Raw genomic sequence first — 23,486 nt, 5'->3', positions numbered from 1 at the left:
AAAGCAAGATCGGGCCTAGTAAACAGTAAGTATTACAAGTTGCCCACCACACTTCTATGCAGAGATGGATCTTCCATAGAAATTGAATCAAATGAAGACAACTTAGTAGACAATGACATAGGACTGCTTACGGGCTTGCAATTGCTCATATTAGTTTTCTTCAGCAAATCAAGAATGTATTTTTGTTGAGATAAAATAAGGCCAATCGAATCACGATGGAACTCAATGCCCAAAAAATAGTGTAGATCCCCCAAATCTTTGAGAGATAACTAGAACGTAAAACAACAATAAACTAGTTAAAAAATTCGGGTGTGAATTAGTAAGCACAACATCATCCACGTAAACTAGAAAATAAATAGTTACAGAGTGTTGTCGATGGATAAACAAAGATCTGTCTGACTTGGAAATAACAAATCTCAATTCCCAAATGTGAGAGCTAAGATGCGCATACCAAGGGCGAGGAGCCTGTTTAAAGTCGTATAGAGCTCGATTGAACTTGCAAACAAAATGGAAAAATTGTGGGAGAACAAAACTAGGTGGCTGTGACATAAAAACGTTTTCATCCAAAGTGTCGTGCAAAAATACATTTTGCACATCTAATTGATTAATCGACCAGCCAGAAGAAATAGCAATAGAAAGAACCACCCTGATAGATGTAGGCTTTACAACAGGGCTAAATGTTTCGGAGTAATCCAACCCTTCAAGCTGACTATAGCCCTTGGTGACTAGTCGATCTTTTCGACATTCAATTGACCCATCAGATAGATGCTTGGTCTTGAAAATCTAACGACAACCTACAAGATTTTGGTTAGATGCAAGAGGAACCAAAGTCCATGTGTTAGTGGATAAAAGTGCATCAAACTCCAGCTGCATAGCATGCCTCCATTCTAAAAACTTTGAGGCTTCAGAGAATGAGGTGGACTCTTCGAGAATCACAACTGAAGTGGCATGAGCGTGGGGTAGAGGCCAATAAATGGTGCTGTCGGTATGAATTTTGGGGAAGTGAAGACTAGATTTGACTCAAGTTTGCATAGGATGAACAGAGGTGGTGGCAGAAATAATGGTAACACTTTGTGCAAGGGAGGTACAGGTAGACGATGACCTAGGGGAAGATGACATTGGGCCAGAGGGAGAAGTGGATTTGGATGTGGATGAGGAGAGGGATTCAACAGAACTTGTTGGGTTGGATGGCCTTTCAAGAGACGTAGGTGGGTTAAATGAAGGATTTGTAGAAGTGGGCTGAGAGGGAGTAGATGGGTTGAGGGTGGGTTTGGAGAAAGGGAAACTGGACTCATCAAATAAAATGTCCTTGGAAATATACATTCGAGCAGTAGGTAAATGAAATTAGAGATATCCGTGGTGTTTAGAACTGTAACCAAGAAAAATACAGGGAAGAGACCGAAATTCCATTTTGTGACGATTGTAAGGTCTAAGATTAGGCCAGCAGGTGCAACCAAAAGTCTTTAAAAAATTATAATCAGGACACTTATGGAATAAAACTTGGGGATTTATATTGTAAAATTAGAGTAGGGAGCCGATTAATTAGGAACACAACTGTGGTGAATGCATCATACCACTAAAGTTGTGGAGTAGAGGAAAGAGCCAAGAGAGCGAGCTCAGTCTCAACAATGTGCCGATGTTTTCGTTCTACCGAGCCATTTTGAGAATGGGCATATAGACAAGACACTCGATGAGAAATACCAAAAGAATGTAACACGGAATTGAGAGATCGAAATTCACCTCCTCAATCAGATTGTAAGAAACAAATTTTTGTATTAAGGAGAGTCTCTACATGATGTTTAAAAAATAAAAAAGTAGGGGTTACATCAGATTTACACTTTAGGAAATAATCATGTAAACCTGCTATAATCATCTACAGAGGACACATAGTATCTAAAACCACCACGAGAGAGGACTGGTGCAGGGCCCCAAACGTCAAAAAATAAAAGTTGGAGAGGAGCGGTTGATCGAGAGGTAGACTGAGTATAAGGAAGCTGATGAAGTTTGGCTTTACAACAAGATGAGCATAAGCCAGATGGAGAAGAAGGCTTCACAGAAAGAGAAACAATGGAGATAATGCAATGGACAAGTTGCATAGATGGATGGCCAAGCCGCATGTGCCATTGAACAGGAGAAACACGTTCACCAATATATTCTTGAGAGGAGGAAGAGGCTAAAGAAAACACATACATCTCGTTCTTAGTAGGGCCTTTGGAGCGGAATTTTATTAGTACGAGATCCTTTCACACAGAAAAAAGAGGAGTTAAATTCAAAGAAAATACTGTTATCTTCACATAATTGTTTGACAGAAATTAAGTTCTTAAAAATAGAAGGAACATGATAAAGTTTAGAGAGAGGAAGATTGCCAGAAGTGGAAGGTACGGTAGAGCTGCCAACGTAATGTATAGGGAGATAGGAGCCATCACCGACACGCACTTGTTCATCACCCTTGTATTATGAGGGATTAAGGGTTAAGTTAGAAAAAAAAAATCATGAGTAAAGTGATGGGTGGCGGCGGAATCAGGGTACCAGTAGTTGTTAACAGAATAAGAAGCGATTTGTGAAGGTGTGGGAACAAATGTGAAATGTGCAGATAAAGAGGGAGGAGGAGGTGATTGGTAGGTGTGGTTTAATCTATGGTAACAGGTGAGGGTTGTATGGCATTGTTTGAGACAAATCTAACAAGTAGGGTGATTTGGGAAAAAATGGGAAGAAGAAAAACCACGACCCCCATTTCTACCTCTGTAACCACCTCTGCCATGAGAAAACTCGCAACCTCTATTGTTGGTGTCAGTCGAAGGTTTGTAAGTTGTATTGGCAGAGAGTTCCGTAGAGGCAGCGAGACTAGCCTTTTGATGAGATATCTGAGATTCATGTGTAAGCAAATGACTGTAAACTTGAGAAGGGCTGAGAGGATCCACTTGTGTAGTAATGGAAGTGACTACAAAGTCAAAATCGGTGCCTAGACCTGACAAAATAAATATTATAAATTCTATAGAGGATAAGATTTTACCGGCGGCGGCAAGAGTGTCCCGAAGCAGCTTAGATTTTTGATAATATTTGGCTATGGGGTCTGAGCCTTTCTTGAAAGTAGCCAATTGAAATTGAACCTACATGACACGTGCTTGTGATTTTGGCAGCAAAGAGATCCTCCAGAATATTCCAAACTTCACAAGAAGTAGATGCATCCAGAACATGAGCAATCAAGCTTTCGGACAAATAAGAGATGAGAATACTCAAAATCGCTTGGTCTTGTTGTTGCCAAGCTAAATATGCAGGGTTGAGTGTTGAAGAATTTTCAACTAACAGTGGGGGATTATCGGTGGTGCCATTAACATATCCAAACAAGTTTTATCATCTGAGGTAAGGCATGATTTGAGCCTTTCACAAAAAGTAATTATCATAATTTAACTGTAACCAGATGAGAAGGGGATATTAGAGGAGAAATGAAGGGATGTGAAATTTCAGCCATGAGAGCACTAGACGTGAGTCTGAACCGGCTTTTTTTTTTTTTTTTTAATAGAAATAGACTCGTTTCATAATTGAATTGAAGTTACAATTGAATTTATGACTTATCAATATATGAAAAATTTAAGCTATAAATCAAACTATGCATCAGCTTTAAGACTTTCCAACGTACAGATGCACTATTGTAATAGAAATCTTATGCTTTCTCCCTTGTATTTATTATAATGTGTGGTATATATTAAGGATAAAAAATAAATATTCTTATTAGAGATATGCTGCGCATCAGTCGGAAGCCGCAGCACATCTCATAGAATTTTTTTTTTTTTTTTCACTTAATACGTTGAGTGTACTAAGGCTTCCGGCTGATGCAGATATTTTTTTTTTCTTATTATAACAGAATTCACAACTGTAAGAAGAAAATGACACGCAGCAATTATGAAATTATTCTATTCTGTTCTAAACTCGTATGGCTGAGGTGTCTGGAGCTTGGGAAGGTTCTGTGTTGGTATTGCAAACACGATGGAAGTAGGAAGTCTCCATTTCCATTGTCGTCCGATTCCATGGAGCCCCGAACTACGTCGTCGTACTAAGCCCACTTTGCGGCGCTTCTTATTCTTCTTTAGGGCTTCTTCTTCCTCTTCAAATTCACGGGCAGATTATAAAGGGCCAAAGCCAAGGAGGGATTGGGTCGCTGATTTGGTCTCTAACAACGACGACGCCGTCCGGAGCTTGCCGATTTACGTTGGAGGGGCGTCGCTGTTGGCTGTTCTCCTCAACCGCACCGTTTCGGGCATTGCTCCGGTTGCCGATGCCAGCAGGTAATGCTCTCAATAAACTCTTCGAAATTTATCAGAATATGAAGAAAAGAATTGCAGAAAAGCAGAGAGAAAATATTGGAGAGAAAAATGAAGAACTTGCATCGTATTCATTGATTTATTTTACATGAATCAGACCTCTATTTATACACATATACCAGACTAAGAGACTAGCTAACTAACATAACTGACTAACAGACTGATTAGCTAACTAACATAACTAACTAACAGAATTTTGACTTATAATTTAATAAAATTGTCTGCACTTTTTCGTGAACTGCTTGTGCTTGCTAGCGGTTTGAACAGTTTCGTAGGCGTTCGTTGTTGCCTTGTTGGCCCTGCTCTGGCTCTAATATGCTTTACTCAATTGCAGCTCAACGTTATATTTTACGCATTCATGGAATGAAATTTATATGCAATGTGATTGTGGGCACTGCGTATTATAATTTGGGTATAATGAGTTCTAGCCAGACTTAGTGAATGCGCTTGTCGATAAATGGTTAGAGCCATTTTGAACCCAAAGCAGTTATTTTCTCCTATGTGTGTGTGTAATTGCACGCTTTTCTTTTTCATGGTGTAGATTACTGGTGGTAAATAGTTGGTTTGCTTATTTGGGATCCATTAGGACATTGGACATCAAATAAACCAGAATGTATATCAGCTGGAGCATTCGATTGCTGGTTTCTGTTTACTTCATTTGCTTCATGAATAGATGTATTTTTGTAGAGAAATGTTTAGTTCACAAATATATCTTACAAAACAAAATTCACAAACTGATGTGACTCAATGTGGTGCATTAGATTGCTAAACTATTTTTAATATAAAGTATATCTAATGAATAACATTTAGCCACATCGATTTGTGAACTTACTTTTGTGAGATCTCTTTGTGAACCTCATGGGGTTCATTTTTGTAACTTCTTCACATGATGGAAAGGTTTTGGTTTTCATAAAAAGAGCATAGAGAAGCTGGAAAAAAACAACCTGGAGTCTTTGTTCAGTTTTCAGCTAATGGTTTCTTGCTGAATTTGTGCACGTGCATGTATCTTTGTGTTGTGGACACAGAGTTAGGTTGCAAACTCTGTTTAGTGTTTACTCAAAGATGAGAATAGGTAATCCGAATGCTTCAAACTCGAGAGTGGAAAAATGAGAATACAGATATAAATGGAATTGAGAGATCTATAAGTCCGGTCAATGCAGTAATCAGACTTATCAGCTTCTAGGGTTTCATTCAGTTCTCTTATGGAAAGAGAGAGGTAGGAATATAATGTGTAGGAATATAGGACACAGAGCACTGACATGGGAGGAGTTGAAGTCCAGCTAGAACATATTGCTTCTTTTGTGGGGCTATATATATATATATATTTTATAAATAAACGATTGTATTAATAAGAATAGGCATAACCCAAGTACACAAGATGGTATACAAGAGGTAAACACCTATTTAGGAAGAAGAAATGGAAACAAGGAATTCATGAAAATCAAGGCCACTAAAATCTACAACTGTGGTCCATAGAAATAGAGTTTTGACAAAAAGTAATCTAAGTTCTTCTAATGAACGCTCCTTGTCTTCGAACGTCCAGTCATTTCGCTCATTTCATAGGCACCATAGGCTACAAATAGAAACCATTTTCCACATAAATGTGATTTTTCAAATACCTCCTAAATTTGTCCAGCTAGCCAAAAGCTCAACCACTGTGGCGGGCATAACCCATGGTAGCTCTAACCTATTGAATCTCATAATGCTCTAGCAACCTCACAATGCAGTAGAAGATGATTCCACAGAGTCTCACCACTTTTCTTGCACATACAACACCAATCCACTATGATCACCCTACGTTTCTGTAAGTTATCCATCGTCAAAATCTTACCCAGTGAAGTTGTCCAAGCAAAAAATGTTTCTTTGGGAAGCACCTTATTTTGCCAAATCCTTCTCCATGGAAAATGATTGTATAGCGGTTGTGTGAGAGACTTATAGAAAGAACGAACAGAGAATGTACCTTTACTTGCAGGTACCCACCACAACATGTCAGCTTCTTAAGTGCTCGGTTTCATGGAGTATAGAAGACTAAAGAATTCCTCAAGGCTGCCAACTTCCCAATCTTGGGCCGCCCTTGTAAAATTCTCATTCCATTGGACTAGGTCACCAGATATCTCCATACAATCAGCCACTAAAGCTTCTTTCTCACATGCAATCCAGAAAACTGAAGGGAATGAATCTTTAAGGGCATTATCTCCACAAAATAGGTTGCTGCAGAATTTTATTCTAGAACTATCTTCCAACACCAATCTACTATGACGAGCAAAAACCCCCCACCCTCATCTAATGTGCTTCCATATTCCCACTCCATATACCCCATGTACCTCCCTAGTGCTCCCCCCCCAACACACACACACACACACACACACACACACACACAAACAAACCTCCATATTTGAAATCAATCACCAACTTCCATAAGGCTTCCGGTTCCATATTATATCACCACAACCATTTTCCAAATAAGGCCCGATTGAAGATCCTCAGATTTCTAATTCCCAACCCACCAGAAGAGATTGGGGAGCATACCTTATCCCACTTAACTAGATGAAATTTGAAGTCATCCCCCAAACCACTCCAAAGGAAATCACGATGAAGTTTGTCGATACAGGTCGCCCCACTTGCTAGAATTGGGAATACATATAAGAAATACATTGGTAAATTAGACAGAGTGCTTTTGATTAAGGTGATCCTACCACCTTTTGACAAGTACAATCTCTTTCAACCTGCCAATCTACCGTTGGAGCTATATAAGTTCAAGTTTTTGTGCTTATTTTAGATTTCTAGTGGTATTTGGCATGTATTTTTACTTTTATGGAACTCCCTTAAAGTTAGTCTGCTCTAAGTTCATCATTGCTTTTTACATGTTTTATCAACAACTTTTAGATTAAAATCTATTATTTCTTTCAATATTCCATGCTTTTATTCATGTGAGATTTATCCATGCTGCAGTTCACAGTCAAGAGCTGATCTTTTGGCACTTGGATTGGCTGTCACCAATATTCTAACTGGTCTAGTATGGCTGTCAATCCGCCCAAAGCCTATATCTGTGGTGAGGGCTTCCCATCTGATTTTCAACCCTAATTCTTCTCTCATTTTTGTTGAACAGTGCAAGCTAGTTTTCAATAGCATCCAATCTGGAGCTTGTTGATTGGTTTTTGTTTTGATTTCAGGTAAGTCCTGAAGGGGTTGAATGTCAGAGAATATATTCTCATCTCCCTGATTCTGTATCTTCTGAATTATTGTGGTAATACACATTATATCAACATTTCTATGACCTTCACGATGATCTTTATTCTCAACTGATTTATACTTTCTTGCAAAATTCATGCTTTAGTGTTATGAAACATTAGTGTTATGAAACATTGAGTAACTCGCCTTTTACATCAAATTTTCAAGTGAGAGAGGCATAACAAAAAGACGATTTAATATCTACGGTACTGATTTTCAAAACATTTTTTATGAGTATAATTTTCATAACATGTGGTTTAGTTTAATATATGTTAACGTGTAAAATGGATGTCTCAATTTGATATTATAGTGTTGTTCCACTCAATCCCCATGTCTTTGAAATAATGGTAGGGTTGCTGATGGAATAGAGAATTAATCTTAATATATCTATGAAATAAAGAACAATAATGTCTTGTTGGTTGTCAAACGGAGAGGGAAAAAAGAACCTTTGTTTTAATTAGCAGATATAGAACTATCTGGTCTGCCTAATCCTTGCTTTTTATTGCTTCTCAGGGTGTGGGAATCTCTGTCAGATGTGACATGCTGCAGGACTCTAATTGTTGTCTATGATAGCCATTGTATCCTTCAAATTGGTTTTGCAGCTAAATCTTCCATTGGTGATGGTGAGCCTGTGGCAGTGGACGCCGTTAAACTAATGCAGGGATCCCTCTATCAGAATGTTATAAAATCTGGAGCTCGTAAGTTATTTGAATGAACTTCATATAAATCATCGGATGCTTCAAGTACTTGACTGAGTCATAAACTCTGCTAGATGTCCACCAAAACAAATTTTCTTTATTCTATCTATTTACCTAATTTTGCAGAGAGCTACTTGGCCAACCTATCTCTTTATCCTGGAAAGTCTGAGCTGCCATTTCTGCCTTCAAATACACAGGTATCATCCTTGGACTCAAGTTGACTTTGCTAGGTGAGCACAGTGTTTTAAAAATATTCATTTGAAAGGAAAACTTATATCACTCTCACGTTGCTAGGCAGTAATTCTGCAGCCACTTGGAGAGAAAGGAGTTGCAATAATTGGTGGTGACACCATTAGGGGTTTTACGACTTCTGATCAGGTGCTTCTCTCCTTGCTTAAAAATTTTAACCTCTGTGGTTCTTAGCCATTGATTAAAGAGTGAATCTATGGGACCACTTTCTTCCTCCTATTCCTGGTCCCCTTTCTCATGTTAATTCTAATTGTCAAAGGATGCTTGGCATGATCGGTCTTGTGTATTAGCATCATTCCATACCTTTAGAATTCGAATAAAAATAATTTCAATATAAAATTGAGGTATTCCTGGCTATCCTCTTACTATAAAACTTTGGGTTCCTTATTTGTAATGTGTAGTGATGACTTGGCAGTCGGCTGAATCAGGTGACCTGAGGGTTTGATCAAATTGATTTATAGCCTTACATATCTAGGTCAACTTTACACGTTTCTCTAAACAGTCAAATATCATTGATCTCGATAGGCTCTATTTGTCCTTCAGCAGAGGAGATAGAAATCCATTCTTGCAGTTTTGTTCAACCTTTAATCATTCTGTCCAATTGCGGAGGAGTGCTCAATCAACATTTTTGAAGGATTCTGCATTTTTGTCATTCAAACATGTGATTAAGCATGTTGCTAGAAATTTTTTCATTTGAAATAGTGTATCTTTCTGCTCATTTGATCAAACTTGTAATCACAATTTAATCAATTATGTGAGCGGCTTGGATTTTTAGTTTCTGGCCTTTTGGATAATATATTTAAATGATTACAGGCATGGATTACTTTAATTGGAGAAAAGCTGGATGCTACGATTGCAAAGCATGTGAAAGACCTCACATTGTCGGCGCAAGAGTGACTCTGAAAGAAAGACTGATGTTAAGCTTACCAAAGATCATGTGTGCATAACATTTGTTGGGGCCTTTACTCAAGGTAACTTATCACACTTCTCATTCTGTTCTTACTACTGAGTTTCAATCTTACTTTAAAATGGCTACAATGTTTCATTTCACAGTGCACCCTGGTCTGTACTTTGAACGGATAGTTATTCCTTTGATTTGCATTTCTGATTGGGCAAAGTAAAAAAAAAAAAAGAGTTAACCCCAGTATGTAGTTTTATATGCATATATTTGGAGTCAGGAAGCTAGCAACTTGAATATTTGAATCTGTGGATATACATTAAGCAGATTATCTAGCATGGAAATTCACTGTCAAAACAAAGATTCAATCCAATGTCAAATTCTCAAGCTTTTGGTCAGGCTTAGAACTCTTGAACACAGGTTTTTTGATCGGTAAACAAGTTTTTATTGATCAAATGAGTAGGCAAGAGCCCTAGTAGACGGGACATATACAAGAGCAATGCCTAAGTGTGCTAGTTTAGTGATACAAGGAATTCTTTGAAGGTCATGCCATGAAAATCAAATACAATCGACCAATGGAGTAAAGTATTGAAAAATAAATTTCTAAGCTCATCCATTGACTGCTCTTGGTCTTCAAAACTTCTTTCATTCCTCTCCCTCCAAATGCACCACCATAGGCATATTGGGACCATCTTCCATATTGATTGCAATTTGAGAGTTGCCCTGAATATATCTCCAAGAAGCTAGGATGTCGCTTACCCTTCTCCAAGAAGCTCATGACCCAAGCTAGTCCCCACCGAGCAAAGACTTCGTCCCACAAAGTCATGACACTCACAATGAAGTGGTAGATGGTCGGACTCTCCTCTCTTCTTGCACATACATCACCAATCTATGACTATGATTCGACGTTTCCTCAAGTTGCCTAGAGTGAGAATCTCCCCCAAAGAAGCCGTCCATACAAAAAATGCTACCTTTAAATGTGCCTTTGTCTTCCAAATGCTCTTCCATGGAAATAGGTGGAGTACACAAAGTCAAAGAACGCTGAAAAAGCTCAACTTCCCAATCTTGTACATCTCTGAGGAATGTAGCATTCCATTGGGGAATGCCATTGGATATGATTAATAGATCTGCAATCGAGGCTTCTTTCATTCTTGCTAAGCCATAAACTTGTGGATAAACTTCCTTGAGTGCCCTATCACCGCATCATACATCATGCCAAACTTGACCTTTGATTCGTTACCCACAATAAAGTGAATATTTCTTGCATATGTATCCCAACCTCTTCTTATATGCTTCCATAGCCCCACTCCATAAGGCCCACTCACCTTATTAGAACACCATCCTCCCCATGGTTCTCCATGCTTCAATTCGATGATGATTCTCCAGAAGGCCTGTTCATCGTGATTTATCCATAACCATTTTCCAAGCAAGGTTTTGTTGAAAGATTTCAAGTTCCAAACACCTAAGTGGAAATTAAACTCGTCATTTATCCCCCCCAACCCAAAATAAGAAATCACGTTGGAGTTTCTCCATGCGATGAGCCACCTTGGCAGAGAGAGGAAATAAGTTGGCAAATTGGAAAGAGAACTTTTGATTAGGTCACCCTACCACCTTTGGATAAATACATCATCTTCCAACTAGTTAATTTCATCTCCATTTTTTCTAGGACATCATCCCAAATAGATCTCGATTTGAACGTAGCACCCAACGGGAGGCCAAAATATTTTATGGGCAACTGAGATATCTTGCATCCCAAAATGGATGACATACTCTCTACATTAGGAACATCCCCCACCGACACTATTTCTGATTTGGGCAAGTTTACCTTTAATCCTGATGCAGCTTCCAAGCATAATAGGAGAGCCCTCAAGGCTTGAATTTGATCATAGATGGCCTCACAAAAGATTAAGGTATCATTGGCGAATAATAAATAAGATATGTTGAGCGAGCCAGTAATTGCCCCCCCATTAAGAATCCAGATATGAACCCACCCTCCACGACACCTGAAATCATCTTACTTAAAGCTTCCATCACAAAAACAATGAGTAGGTCATCTTGTCTCAATCCTCATGAGCTTTTAAAGAAGCCTTTTGGAATGCCATTCACCAATATAGAGAAACAAGCCGTAGAGATACAATAATGGATCCATGTACGCCATTTCATACCAAAGCCACATCTCTCAAGAATGTAAAGTAAAAATCTACAGTTGACATGATCATAGGCTTTTTCCATAACCAGCTTGCACAAAAGCCCAACTCTCTTGACTTGCGTCTACTATCTAAACATCCGTTGGCAATAAGTATTGAGTCGAGTATTTGCCTACCTTTGACAAATACATTTTGAGGCTTCGATATTAACTTCTCCAACACATTGCTCAACCTATTCGCCAGTACTTGGAGAGAATTTTGTACAGCCCACTCACCAAGCTAATGGGATAATTTTTTACCTCTACAGCGCTAGGCTTTTTTGGTATGAGTGCTATAAAAGTTGCATTTAGGCTTTTTTCAAACCTTCCATTTTCATGAAATTCATGGAAGACCCCCTGATGTATTCTTTAAGCCCTTTCCAACATGTTTGAAAAAAAGCCATAGAGAAAGCCATCTGGAACTGGAGATTTGTCACCTGCCATGCATTTTAATACTTGCCTGACCTCTAAATCGTCAAGTGGCCTTTTGAGTTGTTCCATTTCTTGTAAATCAAGAACATCAAAAGCAAGCCCAACTAGTCTCGATCTCCAAGAAAATTGTTCTGAAAGCACACTCTCATAGTAATCGACAATGTGATCTACAATCTCGGTTTGGTTGGAGGAAGCCACCCCATCTATCATCAACATCTCTATAGTATTGTTTCTCCTATGTGAGTTAGCCACCTGATGGAAAAACTTGGTGCATCTATCCCCTTCCTTCAACCATAATGCTCACAATTTTTGTCTCCAAGATATTTCTTCCAAAGAGAAACCATTTTTGCAGTCACTTGGGTTTTACGAGCCTTCTTTGCTTCAGATAGTTCTCTCTCCTCTTCCACTCGCTCCAATCCCTTGAGTTCTTTTATTTTGGCCTTCCACATAACCAAACACTTACTCATTCCACACCTTCAAATCTTTCTTCTGGGACTTCAATTTGCAAGCCAGGATATTGCTGGGGTTTCCATGAAATTGGTAAGAATACCACCATTGTCGGACTCTCTCAAGAAATCCCTTTGACTTCAACCACATGTTCTCAAACTTGAAGTACCGTAGGCCTCTATGAAGACCTCCGCAATCCAAGAGGATAGGAAAGTGATTTGAACACAACCTGGAGAGTCTCTTTTTAATAAGGTCCGGACTTGAACACAGGTGTCAAAGTTATTTCTCTAATCCTGGCTTTACCATGGGTTAACCTTACTCCTAATTGAAAAAAAGAAACACCTTACCCGTAATGGGATAGATCGGTATATATTGTTTCCTCTTGAAAGTGAAAAGGGAAAATAAGACTAGCATCCACATTAAATTCAACCATTTGCGATCACCAGCTCTAATTGTGCTCCACCTATCTAGTAGTTAGAGCATAATACTTTTGTTCAGGTTACATTCCTTGTCCTCTCCTAAATCACTTCAACTCTCTGTCTCCATCTCTCCATCTCTCTCTCTCTCTCTCTCTCTCTCTCTGTTTTTTTTAGGTATTATATATATATATATTTTTTTTTCTTTTTTGGATATTGTGAGCAATATTGTCCCTTTGCATCCGAAACTTTGAAAATGGATTCCTTACAAAATTTTGCATGTCCTGGTCAAAATGAATGTATTTAGATATTTTAGTGTACCGAAGGAGATAGGATGTTAAGCTTTGAATTATGAGCAAATGCCACTCTTTATCCTTGATTTTGTCATCCCTAGTCATATTTGCTACGCTAACAATTTTGAGTGGGTTTTTCATTCAAGTGGTTGAATTTATAAACCAATTATAATGTGCCACATAAACCAAGGATGAAGGAATAACAAAATCAAGGATGAAGAACATCATTTTCTTGAATTATTTGGAAGTATCATTTTTTTTAAAGAATTGCTCATACGGTTCTATGTATCTTTTGTATGGAATCCTGTTTTGAACTGACCAGAAGTTAAAACTGATATTCCCTTTCCAGTGAACCTGGTAACGATACTTCCAAATGGGATGATACAGAAATCAGGTTCATTAGTAGTGGTGACTTCTGAGTATGCTTAAAACCTCACGGTCACTTGAACCTTTGTGGGTTATAATCCGATCATGCTCTTCAACCTTTCAAGTTGCAAAACTAGTCTATTGATTACCCATTTCTAAGGTACATGCCTCACAAATTTCTTGCTGAACTATTTTTCATGTATTGTTCAGATATGTGATACATCACAGACTCCCATGTCTATATCCCCCAAGATTTTATCAATTGTATCATCCCATGTCCTACTTTTGAATGTAATATTTTTCCTACAACATTAAGCAAAGAAATCGACTTATCATTCAACAAGTTTATAAACAGAAATGGGAAAAAAACTCCATTCCATTTCATGATATCACGAATTTTTGCGGCTGGTCGAGCTGGTTGGCTCAAGTATTGCCAAGCAGTTAGTTAACGCAACTGCACACATTGAGTCGGGGCACATACCAGCTCTTGACTGCAAGAGAAGGCCGAAGGGTTCCACAATAGTGGCAATGATACAAATCCTGCAATTTAAAAAACCTTTTGATACGTAGGTATGATCCCGGTCCATAATCTTTCTCATCTTCTTCTTTTTCCCTCTCCTTTCGTTTTCGGGTTCTCTAAAATATTGGAAATTTTGAGGACATGCCACAGAGCCCACATCGGTTTCTTTTCTTCTAGTAAAAGTTACACATTTTAGGTTGAAGATGTGAAGGATACCTACAAAGCACGTGCATGATTCTATATTCGAGTAGTGTCCAATGTATTAAAGATGTCGATTTTTGGCATAAGTAGTGAAAGAACCCATGGAAATCATGCGTACTTCGTATGTTTTAAGTCTACGTGAAAAATGATGTGGACATAATTTTTGTACAATCACTGCATGGTATTGGTGTTTCATAAAAATTAAATATTTTCAATACCGATCAAAAAAGTTATTATTGAGGTATAATATAATAGTGCCAATTGTGTAATAATTATATAAAAGTTGTATTATATATATATATATATATATATTATATTTATATATCTTTGAATAGAGAACATGCTTTCTACCTTTCAAATTTAGTTGCTGATAAAGGCAGGATGGAACGCAGCTAAACTAGAGAAAACCAATTTAAATTATTCCAAAAAAAATTGTATGGACTAAAATGATCATAATTAACAAAAAATCATACTTCTGTAAATGGTCATTGTCAGGCCTCTCTCCATCTACACCTACCAACGTTGCTGCACTGCTCGTGATACCACTGTTACAGCATCTAGAATCCTTAATAAGGTTGGAGTAAAAGAGATACTTGGTGCAAAAAGAATAAAGATGCCCTCCGTGAATTAAGTTAATTAGCATGCAATAATGATCAAATATAGAAGCTTAGAGAAGTGTGTTACAATGGCATATGAGAGCCCCAGAATAAATAAAGCTGTGAACATTGGTGATGATTGACAATAAATAGCTTGGAACAACAACACTCTTGATATCAGAAGTAGGGCTGTGCATAAAGGGCTTTGGGCCTGATCTGTCTGACTAACCGATCCGTTCAACTTGAACAAAAATGGGTCCATCAGGTCAACATATAATAGGCGGGTTGTATTTAGTCGAAAGTTTCAACGAAACCGATTCTCTTCTCCCCCACTTCTCTTCTCTTGCTTGGAGTCATTCATATTTTTGGCTGCATGCCAAGTCGGGTCGGGCCAAAAAGTTATTGGGCGGGCCAATGTGTAGGCCTAATCAGAAGAAGTTGCTAGTTACTTATCATCGGGCATTATCTTTTGCACTGTCTTCTTTTAATTTATATTATGGAGAAAGGGAAAATTAAGAATTTTAACTCTAGAAACAAATGTTTTTAATTTCGTACTGTACAGGCTAAAATGGCTGAAGTTGCTAGTTACTTATCATCGGGCATTATCTTTTGCACCGTCTTCTTTTAACTTATATTATGGAGAAAGGTGAAATTAAGAATTTTAGCTCTAGAAACAAATGTTTTTAATTTCGTACTGTACCGGCTAAAACGGCTGGTATTTGTCGTGTTGGAACAATAACAAGCACGAGAAAGGGTTATGCTTCGTACCGGTTAAAATTTTGGGTGTACCGGGTTGTTTCGGCCGATATTTTGGATTTCGGCGGATATGAACATTTTGGCCAGTACATGGGTTGGCAGCTATTTGGAGTCTTGGACATGTTTGTAATTAAACAGAATGTGAGAGACATTTTTCCATTTTGTTGTCGACATCACAAAGGAATCGAGGACCAATTGTCATTTTAGTACTGTTTTTATTTTGTACTTCTTTGAGTTCTCTCCAAATTGCCTACAAGTACATACGTTATTAATATATTATTGGCAGCCAATTATGGAGACACATTGAGGAGGCTAGTGTCAGTGATGTATGAGAGGAGCACCATTCGATTGCTCCGTTGGATTTGGGTGGCCACGAATATGTTAAGCAAACTAAATACAATATATATATACACATGTATATAGATATATATATATATATTTATTTATTTATATTTCAAATATTGATCATTATTATCTTATTAATGAAGATGAATGATTTTATTTTAATAGCTAGATTGAGAACTTATTTAATTTTATAAGTATGTGTGTTGTTAAAACTTAAGACTTGTATTGAGAAATATTATTGAGTTTATGATTTATTTTGTTGTTATTTTGAAATATAGTTTATGTGTATATATATATATATAATTTATCAATGTATAGACAATTCTGAAACGGTATCGGTATCGAAATATTTCTTTACAATACCTTGACCGAAACGATCACCAAAACGATATTCAAAACTTTGCTAAAAACACTTATGCAAATCCTATCTTAATTGGTATTTAACACTGGAGGGAGCATGTCACAATCAACTAGCCTTCTTCATTATGTGATTTTTCTTTTATGGAGCTTTGGTTGTGTGGTTCAGATAACAAGAATTATAGACTAAGCTTTACCATTTTCATATTCCATGTAACTCTACATATTTTAAGCCGTTGCCATTTCACAAGGAATACGTATTTAACCTCACTGTACGACTCTTCTAACCAAACAAATAATTGTTAGCATGGCAAATATATATCTTCCCTATTTACTCGAATTAAAAGGGTTTGGTTTTCGTCGACAAGGTTTAGCTTCCTCTTACACCTTACAGTATAGGTTTGGAGCCTATTTTATAATTTATAAAAGGCAACTATTTAACATTTTCTAATGAATCATATATACATGGGTTTGGATTGGATTTTTTTCTTCACATTTTTGGATTGCACAAAGGAAACTTCCTCAAACTCATTTGTAAATATGTATCCTTTGATAATGTGACAATCACATTTTTTTAAAAATTCAAGTTATGGAAGTGTCATGCATACCTTCATAAAAAAAAAAACAAGTGCTTGTCACATTCTGAAATTCATGATAGTTTTTTTTCCTCCAAATTGGATTGTAGGATAATCTTGTTCTTTCATATTTGGATCAACCTGCAATAGATAGACTCCCACAATTCAATAGTTTATAATTTGCTACGTAATGGTCCAAACTTTGAAAGTAGGCTTATTACTTATTAAAGCCACTTTTACAGTTTTATGTACGGGTGCGGGTGCATGGGGGAGGTTCTGGCCCTGTCCCCAGTGGGGAAGCTTAACGTACAGAATTTGCACTTATAAAACCAAAGCAAGACAACCAAAATCACCCACAAAGTTTATGTAATAGCCACACAAAAATGGCCGCAACTGTTATTTGGATGCCATTAAAAAGTAAAGACCAATCTCATTGGAGTGACCACGCAGAGATTTCATTTTGGTCACTCTATTGCAACAAAAGGAAAGTTACAGAACCAAAAACTAGATGCCAGAAAAGAAATGGCAAAGCAACGGGGGAGGGAGAAAGGAGACGAAGAAAGAAAAAAAATGTAATTAGCTGCATGTGGGTGTATTGTCTATTTTCTTACAACCCATACATGACATCTCCTCATTTGTAGGTGTAAAAGCAATTATTACACCTGACCGGCTGTTAGCATCTCCCTTGAAATAAATCGTAAAAAAAAAAAGATCATAACTTTATTGTTAACGCCTAAAACCGGCACAACATGTCAGAATGAGAGAAATAGTCATTTCCGGCCCGCTATGACGATCTAGGCCTCAATCGGTGTGGTCGGTGTGGTGTGGAGCTCCTGGCAGTGGTTTGGTGCGGCCGTATGATGTCTGTGCGTACATTTATGGCAATGAACATGAAATAAACACAGGAAAAGTAAAGAGATAGAGACATAGATTTACGTACGTGGTTTGTCATAATGCATACATCCATAGGTCATTTGAGGGGGATAATTCATTATAATATGTTTATTTACAGTCTCTCATGGTCTCTCTTCCTCACTATACAATGAAGATCTCGTCGTTGGAGTCCTAGCCGAGAGGTTGAAGAAACCCAAGAAGTTTTAGTCAAAGAAGAAGAAGTCGTCTAATCCCCTCCCTTTATCCTCGATCCTTATTGTCCTTTTAGGTCACTTCACCTCTCCTTTTGGCCATGCATGGACGAGTCGAGACTCATTTTAGTCATGCATGGGCGAGTCGGGACTCCTTTTGGCCGTGCATGGTCGAGTTGGGACTCCTCTGTCTGTGCATGGCCGATTCACATCTCCTTTGGTTATGCATGGTTGAGTCGAGTCTCCTCTGGCTATGCATGGCCGAGTCGCGACAGTGCTTGCTGCTGAGTAGGGATGGTTGTGCAACTCTGAGGCTGGGACGGGATGCTGGCCGGGATGCGCATAGGGTGGACATGCAGTTGCCGAGACGCTGAGGTTGGCCGAGTCAGGATGGCTAAGACATGCAGTTGCCATCTTGTCGAGTCGAGTTAGATTCGTTGCATGGGGGGTTCGTCACTTGCTTGGCCACCGTGGTGGTTGGGGACAAGCTCTGAGCCGGTAGAAAATGATGGTGGTCCAAGTGGTGACTGCCAACAGAAGTAAGGGCTCACAGCAGTCTGCCATGCTTTCCACAAATCACCGTGCATTAGATGCGGGGCCACCGTGTACTGTCGCAATTCCAACGTAGTGGTCCGGGACCTCACCTACTACTACAAAAGACGTCGGCGGTCCAAGTGGTGATTGAGAGGCTCACAGTCGTTTGTCGTGAGTTTCCCCCGTATGGGGTGTATGGCCGAGGGCCACTGCAGGTCCGTCGTGGTGGTCGGAGACCACTCCTGAGCTGACAAAAGATGCCAACGATCCAAGTAGTGATCGCCGGCGGGAACAAAGGGCTCACAACAGTTTGTCATGAGCTCATTGTGCGTATGCTGCGTGTTCGTGCTTGGCCACGCGAGGCCATTTACCCACCATAGTGGTCGAGGATCATTCCGGCAGAGACAGAAGATATCGATGGGCCATAGGGTGGCCGCCTACGCCCCTCCCCGATTGCACCAAAACTGGGCCAAGCTTCAACCTGTATGCAAGGCGAGGTGCACACGAGGGAGCATTGTTCCCGATTCCCATGGACAGGGGTCTTCATGGCTATCGTCAAAAACCACGTTGCACCAGTGCATAGTGCACACTTAGTCTGTGCCTACATGCGTATTCAAAGCGTATCCCGCCCTCTCTCTTTTTGCACAATGCACTTGCAACTCAAGTGGTCGGGTAATTCATCTACTTGGCCTGTTGGGTGCATGTGTTTTATGCACTGTGCACTATCATTGACCACATGAGCGACAGAATGATCGCTCACCTAATTTTAGTGACAGTATCCCCAATAAAAGTAAGAGTTGAGGAATTGAAAATAGTTATCTGGAGAAAAAGTTTATCTACTCAGTTTGAGATAATTTAGCTCGTCGGAAAATCGTCTTTCTCCCACTTTCGGTGTAGAAAGCAACAGGATCTCACAGACGGCACCAACTATTAACGCCTAAAAACGGCACAGCAGGCCGAAAGGAGGGAAAGAGTCATTCTCGGTCCGCTATGGCGATCTCGGCCTTGATCGGTGTGGCGTGGAGCCCTCGGCAGTGGTCCAGTGCAGCCGTTGTCCATGCATACATCTGTGGCAGTGAACAGAAAATAAACACATGAAAAGTAAAGAGAAAGAGACACACAGATTTATGTAGTTCGGCATAATGCCTACGTCCACAGGTCATTTGATGGGAAGAATCTACTATAATATGTTTATTTACCGTTTCTCATAGTCTCTCTTCATCACTGTACAATGAAGAACTTGTCCTTAGAGTTCTAGCCGAGAGGTAGAAGAAACCCGAGAAGTTTTAGTCAAAGAAGAAGGAGTCCTATGGTCCCCTTCCTTTATCCTCTGTCGATGTCGTCCATTTAGGCCACTTCACCTCTGCTTTATGTCACATTACTTCTCATTTATGTCCTCTCCCATCTTTTCCTCATTTTCTCTTTCCTTTGTCTTCTAATGGAGAGGCCCTTTGATAGGCTAAGCTTGGTTATTTGGGCCTAATATATTTTATCCCCTCCACTTGTAATTTTAGGCTTGAAGCAAGATGAAATCATTGTGATTAGGGGTGGGCAAGTGAGATTAAAAAGTTTGAAAAAAATAGGAAGAAAGTTAGAAGTACATATATTATATACATATGTAAAAACTACAAGTAATTAAGAGAAAAAGTTAACAAACCAATGACAATGGTAGATCAAAGTCATATTGCGGCCAATGTAGATTGAGATATAGCCCCATTTCCATAAGTTGTCTCTACAATAATTGAATTTGAAATTAAGTTTATCAAATAAATATAACATAATATATTATAAGCAAAAGTAAAATAATGAATTAAGAGCAATTACTGGATCTAAGCTGATCACTACCCTCCTCTCGTCGGCCTCCTTAAAGTCTGTCATATATGGAATATGAATTAACTTTCTCTTGGTCCAATTTTGAGTGCAAATCAACGTCTCCATAGTGTTACGAGACAATAAACTTTGGAATGGATACAATATGCGCCTTTTGTGCTAAAGGCAGACTCTGAGGCTATAGTAGTAATAAAGATGACCAAAATATTGCAGACAATTTTTTCAATGATAGGATTAGGGTTATAATTGAGCCAAGCCGAGCCGGTCTTTGGTTTACCGAGCTCGGCTCGACTCAAAATACTCGAACTTGAGATTTTTTTTTTTGTTCGAGCTCGACTCGATAAGCTAAACTCTCAACTTAAGTTCGTCCTACAAACGAGTTCGAGTCGAGCTGAGCTCGAGCTCGAATTGTTTATTTTTTGAATAAGATTTAATAATTAAGAATTAAATAAATAAAAACTAAAAGATCTAATATTAAATTTATACAACTAACAAGTAGAACCTCAATTGAATTATAAAATTTTGAGAAATTTATAAATAAATAATATCTAACTAGTTGATATTTATCCGAAATAACAATATATTATATGCTTACATATATTATTAATACATACACTTAATATAATAGCATATATCTATTTCATATATGGTTTCCACATACTAATATATGAAATTATTAAATTTTATCGACTAATTATTATACAAATTATAAAATATACCTATGAAGTATATTCACTATATAGATATAAGTAATTAGATTACATATTATATATTTAATTATAAAAGTGGTATGTTTATATTATTAGCTAATACATATATATATGCATACATACATAGATGTATGTATATATTTATCAATATATGAATGAGTTTTAATCGAGTCGAGCTAACGTGTCGACTCGAGCATAAACGAGCGGGCTTTAACGAGCCTTAGCAGAGTCGAGTCGAGTTTTGTCAGGTATGTGTGATTTGCAAATCGAGTGGGTATCTGCTTTTACGGACGAGTTTTTTTTTTTACGAGTCGAGTTCGATTTGAGTTTAATTGAGTAAGTACTGAGCGGGCTATCAAATAGACTAGTTCATTTACAGCCCTAAATAGGATACTTGACGGCATTGACCTTCCACCAAGTTAAGATACCAAAATGCCACGTAAATGGGTGCATCTTTGCTGCCAAGTGTCTATCGAGCTCCGATTGGCCGTTTGAAGTCTTCCAAAGCTCGAAAATGTGCTACTACCTTTTAGCTCACCTACGTTTTTTTCATCATTCTAACTTCGGGAGGACGCGATGCGGTAGGTATAGGTGTTGAAATATTAACATCCCTTAATGCGACAAACTCATCATACAATCTATTGAGGGTTTTCTTAACCCTTGTCGCAATATGATGCGCCTTTTTATTAGTGCTTTCCAAGCCACACATCATGCCATCAATTTTGTACTACGGGTTAAGAGCAATATCTACATATAGGAAAATTTGATTATACTCAACTCTCCCCAATATTTCTCAAACTTGAGCCTCATGCTCATTGTCATAATCCACAAAGTAGGATCAATACTCTTGCATATTTCATTCAATTGCTCTTTCACCTGACAAACTTGTTAATAGTAGTTATTGGATATAACGTATAAAGACTTGAAATTGGTGCATGCCGCCTCATAGAAAAGCCTAAAAGATTCTATAAAAATCCGCACATTATCTCAATCATCATTTATGGGCCGCCTCAATCTCTCATCAGCCTCAAAGTGTTTGGTATATTGCATGTCCTCCTCACCCATGGCATCAAAGGTCAATCTATACTGCTTGGCCGTCTCCAACATGAAGAAGGTTGAGTTTCATCTTGTAGAAACATCAAGACACAACCACTTCTTGCATTCAATACCCACAACATGAACAAACACTTTGAATTTCTCAATCCTAGCTAGTGAATATCTCACAAATCTCACCACACTTCTAACTCTTGCAATCAACTCATGAATATATTTCAAATCATCAGTTTCAATAAGACTGAGAACATGTGTAATACATCAAATATGTAAACACTCATAACTCATGATTGACTTATAGTAATCTCTAAATTTATTTTTAAGATATTCAAGTGCGGTATCGTTATACGGGGTGGCTGGGCGGGGGTCGAACGATGGAGGGCCAACGGGCAGGGAGTAGGGCGCTGCCGCCCACCCCTACTAGTTTCATTTAGGTACCCATGCAATATGGGCTTCACTTCCAAGCTTAAGAAGGTAGGTTAGGCCCACAAGATTTGTGACTTGGCCGATGTTAAAACTGCCATAAAACAGAAAGCGAACTTCTTGAGCCCGATTCAAAGGTCTCTTCGAAGAAGAAAAAGGTTAGGTGTCATTGGATAGTAAATTGAGATGAGATAAAATAAGATAAAAAATAAAAATTGAATAAAATATTATTAGAATATTATTTTTTAATATTATTATTATTTTGAGATTTGAAAAAGTTAAATTGTTTATTATATTTTGTTTAGAAATTTGAGAAAGTTGTAATAATGAGATGAAATGAAATACTTTTACTATCTAAACGGGGATGGACCAATGCATATGTTTTTTTTTTAATAATTTTATTTATAAGTTTGTTTATTGACACATATGATTGACGTAGAATGCTACACATAAGCTTAAATAAATAAGTGCTGATATTTTAATAATTTCTTTTAAATATAATATAACCCACTAGGTGATATATTACAAACTTACGCATCAAACGTATAGATAGCATAACTCATTTTTTTACTTAAGGCCTAATTTAGATAGCAAAATCTTCTATTCTCGTATCATTTTATCTTATCTCATTTTAATATTTAAATATTACAAATATAAATATTTTTTAATTTTAAATTTTTAACTAATCATTAAAACTTTTTCAAATTTTCAAACAAATTACAAAAAAAACATTCAATTTTAAATCTCAAAATTAAAATAATATTTTTACTTTATAATATTTTTATTTAATTTTTATTTCTCTTTTTTTCCAAAATCTTACAAAACATTTTAACTCAAACTATTTCTAAGGTCCCATTTAGATACAGAAACGGTTTCATCTTATCTCATCCATTTCATTATTACAACTTTCTCAAATTTTCATACAAAATATAATAAACAATTTAATTTTTTTAAATTTTTAAAT

At 37.7% G+C, this 23,486-nt stretch overlaps 1 protein-coding gene across 5 annotated transcripts; it reads left to right on the top strand.

The window, feature by feature from the left end:
* The first annotated feature begins 3,891 nt into the window (after nt 1–3,891).
* LOC108989841 (protein COFACTOR ASSEMBLY OF COMPLEX C SUBUNIT B CCB4, chloroplastic) lies at nt 3,892–13,911 on the top strand. 5 transcript variants are annotated; one of them, XR_001995890.2, is made up of 8 exons: nt 3,905–4,286; nt 7,275–7,374; nt 7,496–7,569; nt 8,067–8,251; nt 8,378–8,448; nt 8,546–8,629; nt 9,314–9,471; nt 13,521–13,911. XR_001995890.2 is itself a non-coding variant. In XM_018963602.2 (7 exons), exons 1-7 carry the CDS (start codon nt 3,988–3,990, stop codon nt 9,395–9,397), a joined length of 897 nt encoding a protein of 298 aa, XP_018819147.1. In that variant the 5' UTR covers nt 3,892–3,987; the 3' UTR covers nt 9,398–9,677. The 5 variants fall into 5 exon arrangements, 1 of the variants encoding a protein (XP_018819147.1); XR_001995892.2 differs by having other exon boundaries at nt 13,748–13,907; XR_001995891.2 differs by lacking the exon at nt 13,521–13,911 and adding an exon at nt 9,554–9,677.
* The last annotated feature ends 9,575 nt before the right edge of the window (nt 13,912–23,486 follow it).

Source organism: Juglans regia, chromosome 16, assembly GCF_001411555.2.
Source record: "Juglans regia cultivar Chandler chromosome 16, Walnut 2.0, whole genome shotgun sequence".
In the NCBI taxonomy this organism is placed as follows: domain Eukaryota; kingdom Viridiplantae; phylum Streptophyta; class Magnoliopsida; order Fagales; family Juglandaceae; genus Juglans; species Juglans regia.
The sequence above is the reverse complement of the archived record's forward strand: the minus strand, read 5'-3'. Positions and strand labels throughout refer to the sequence as shown.

Coding starts and splice junctions, on each gene's coding strand:
- LOC108989841 (XM_018963602.2), top strand. CDS start 3,988: ATGGAAGTAGGAAGTCTCCATTTCCATTGTCGTCCGATTCCATGGAGC. Junction 7,375..7,495: donor GCCCAAAGCCTATATCTGTG/GTGAGGGCTTCC, acceptor TTTTGATTTCAG/GTAAGTCCTGAAGGGGTTGA. Junction 8,449..8,545: donor TTCTGCCTTCAAATACACAG/GTATCATCCTTG, acceptor TCACGTTGCTAG/GCAGTAATTCTGCAGCCACT.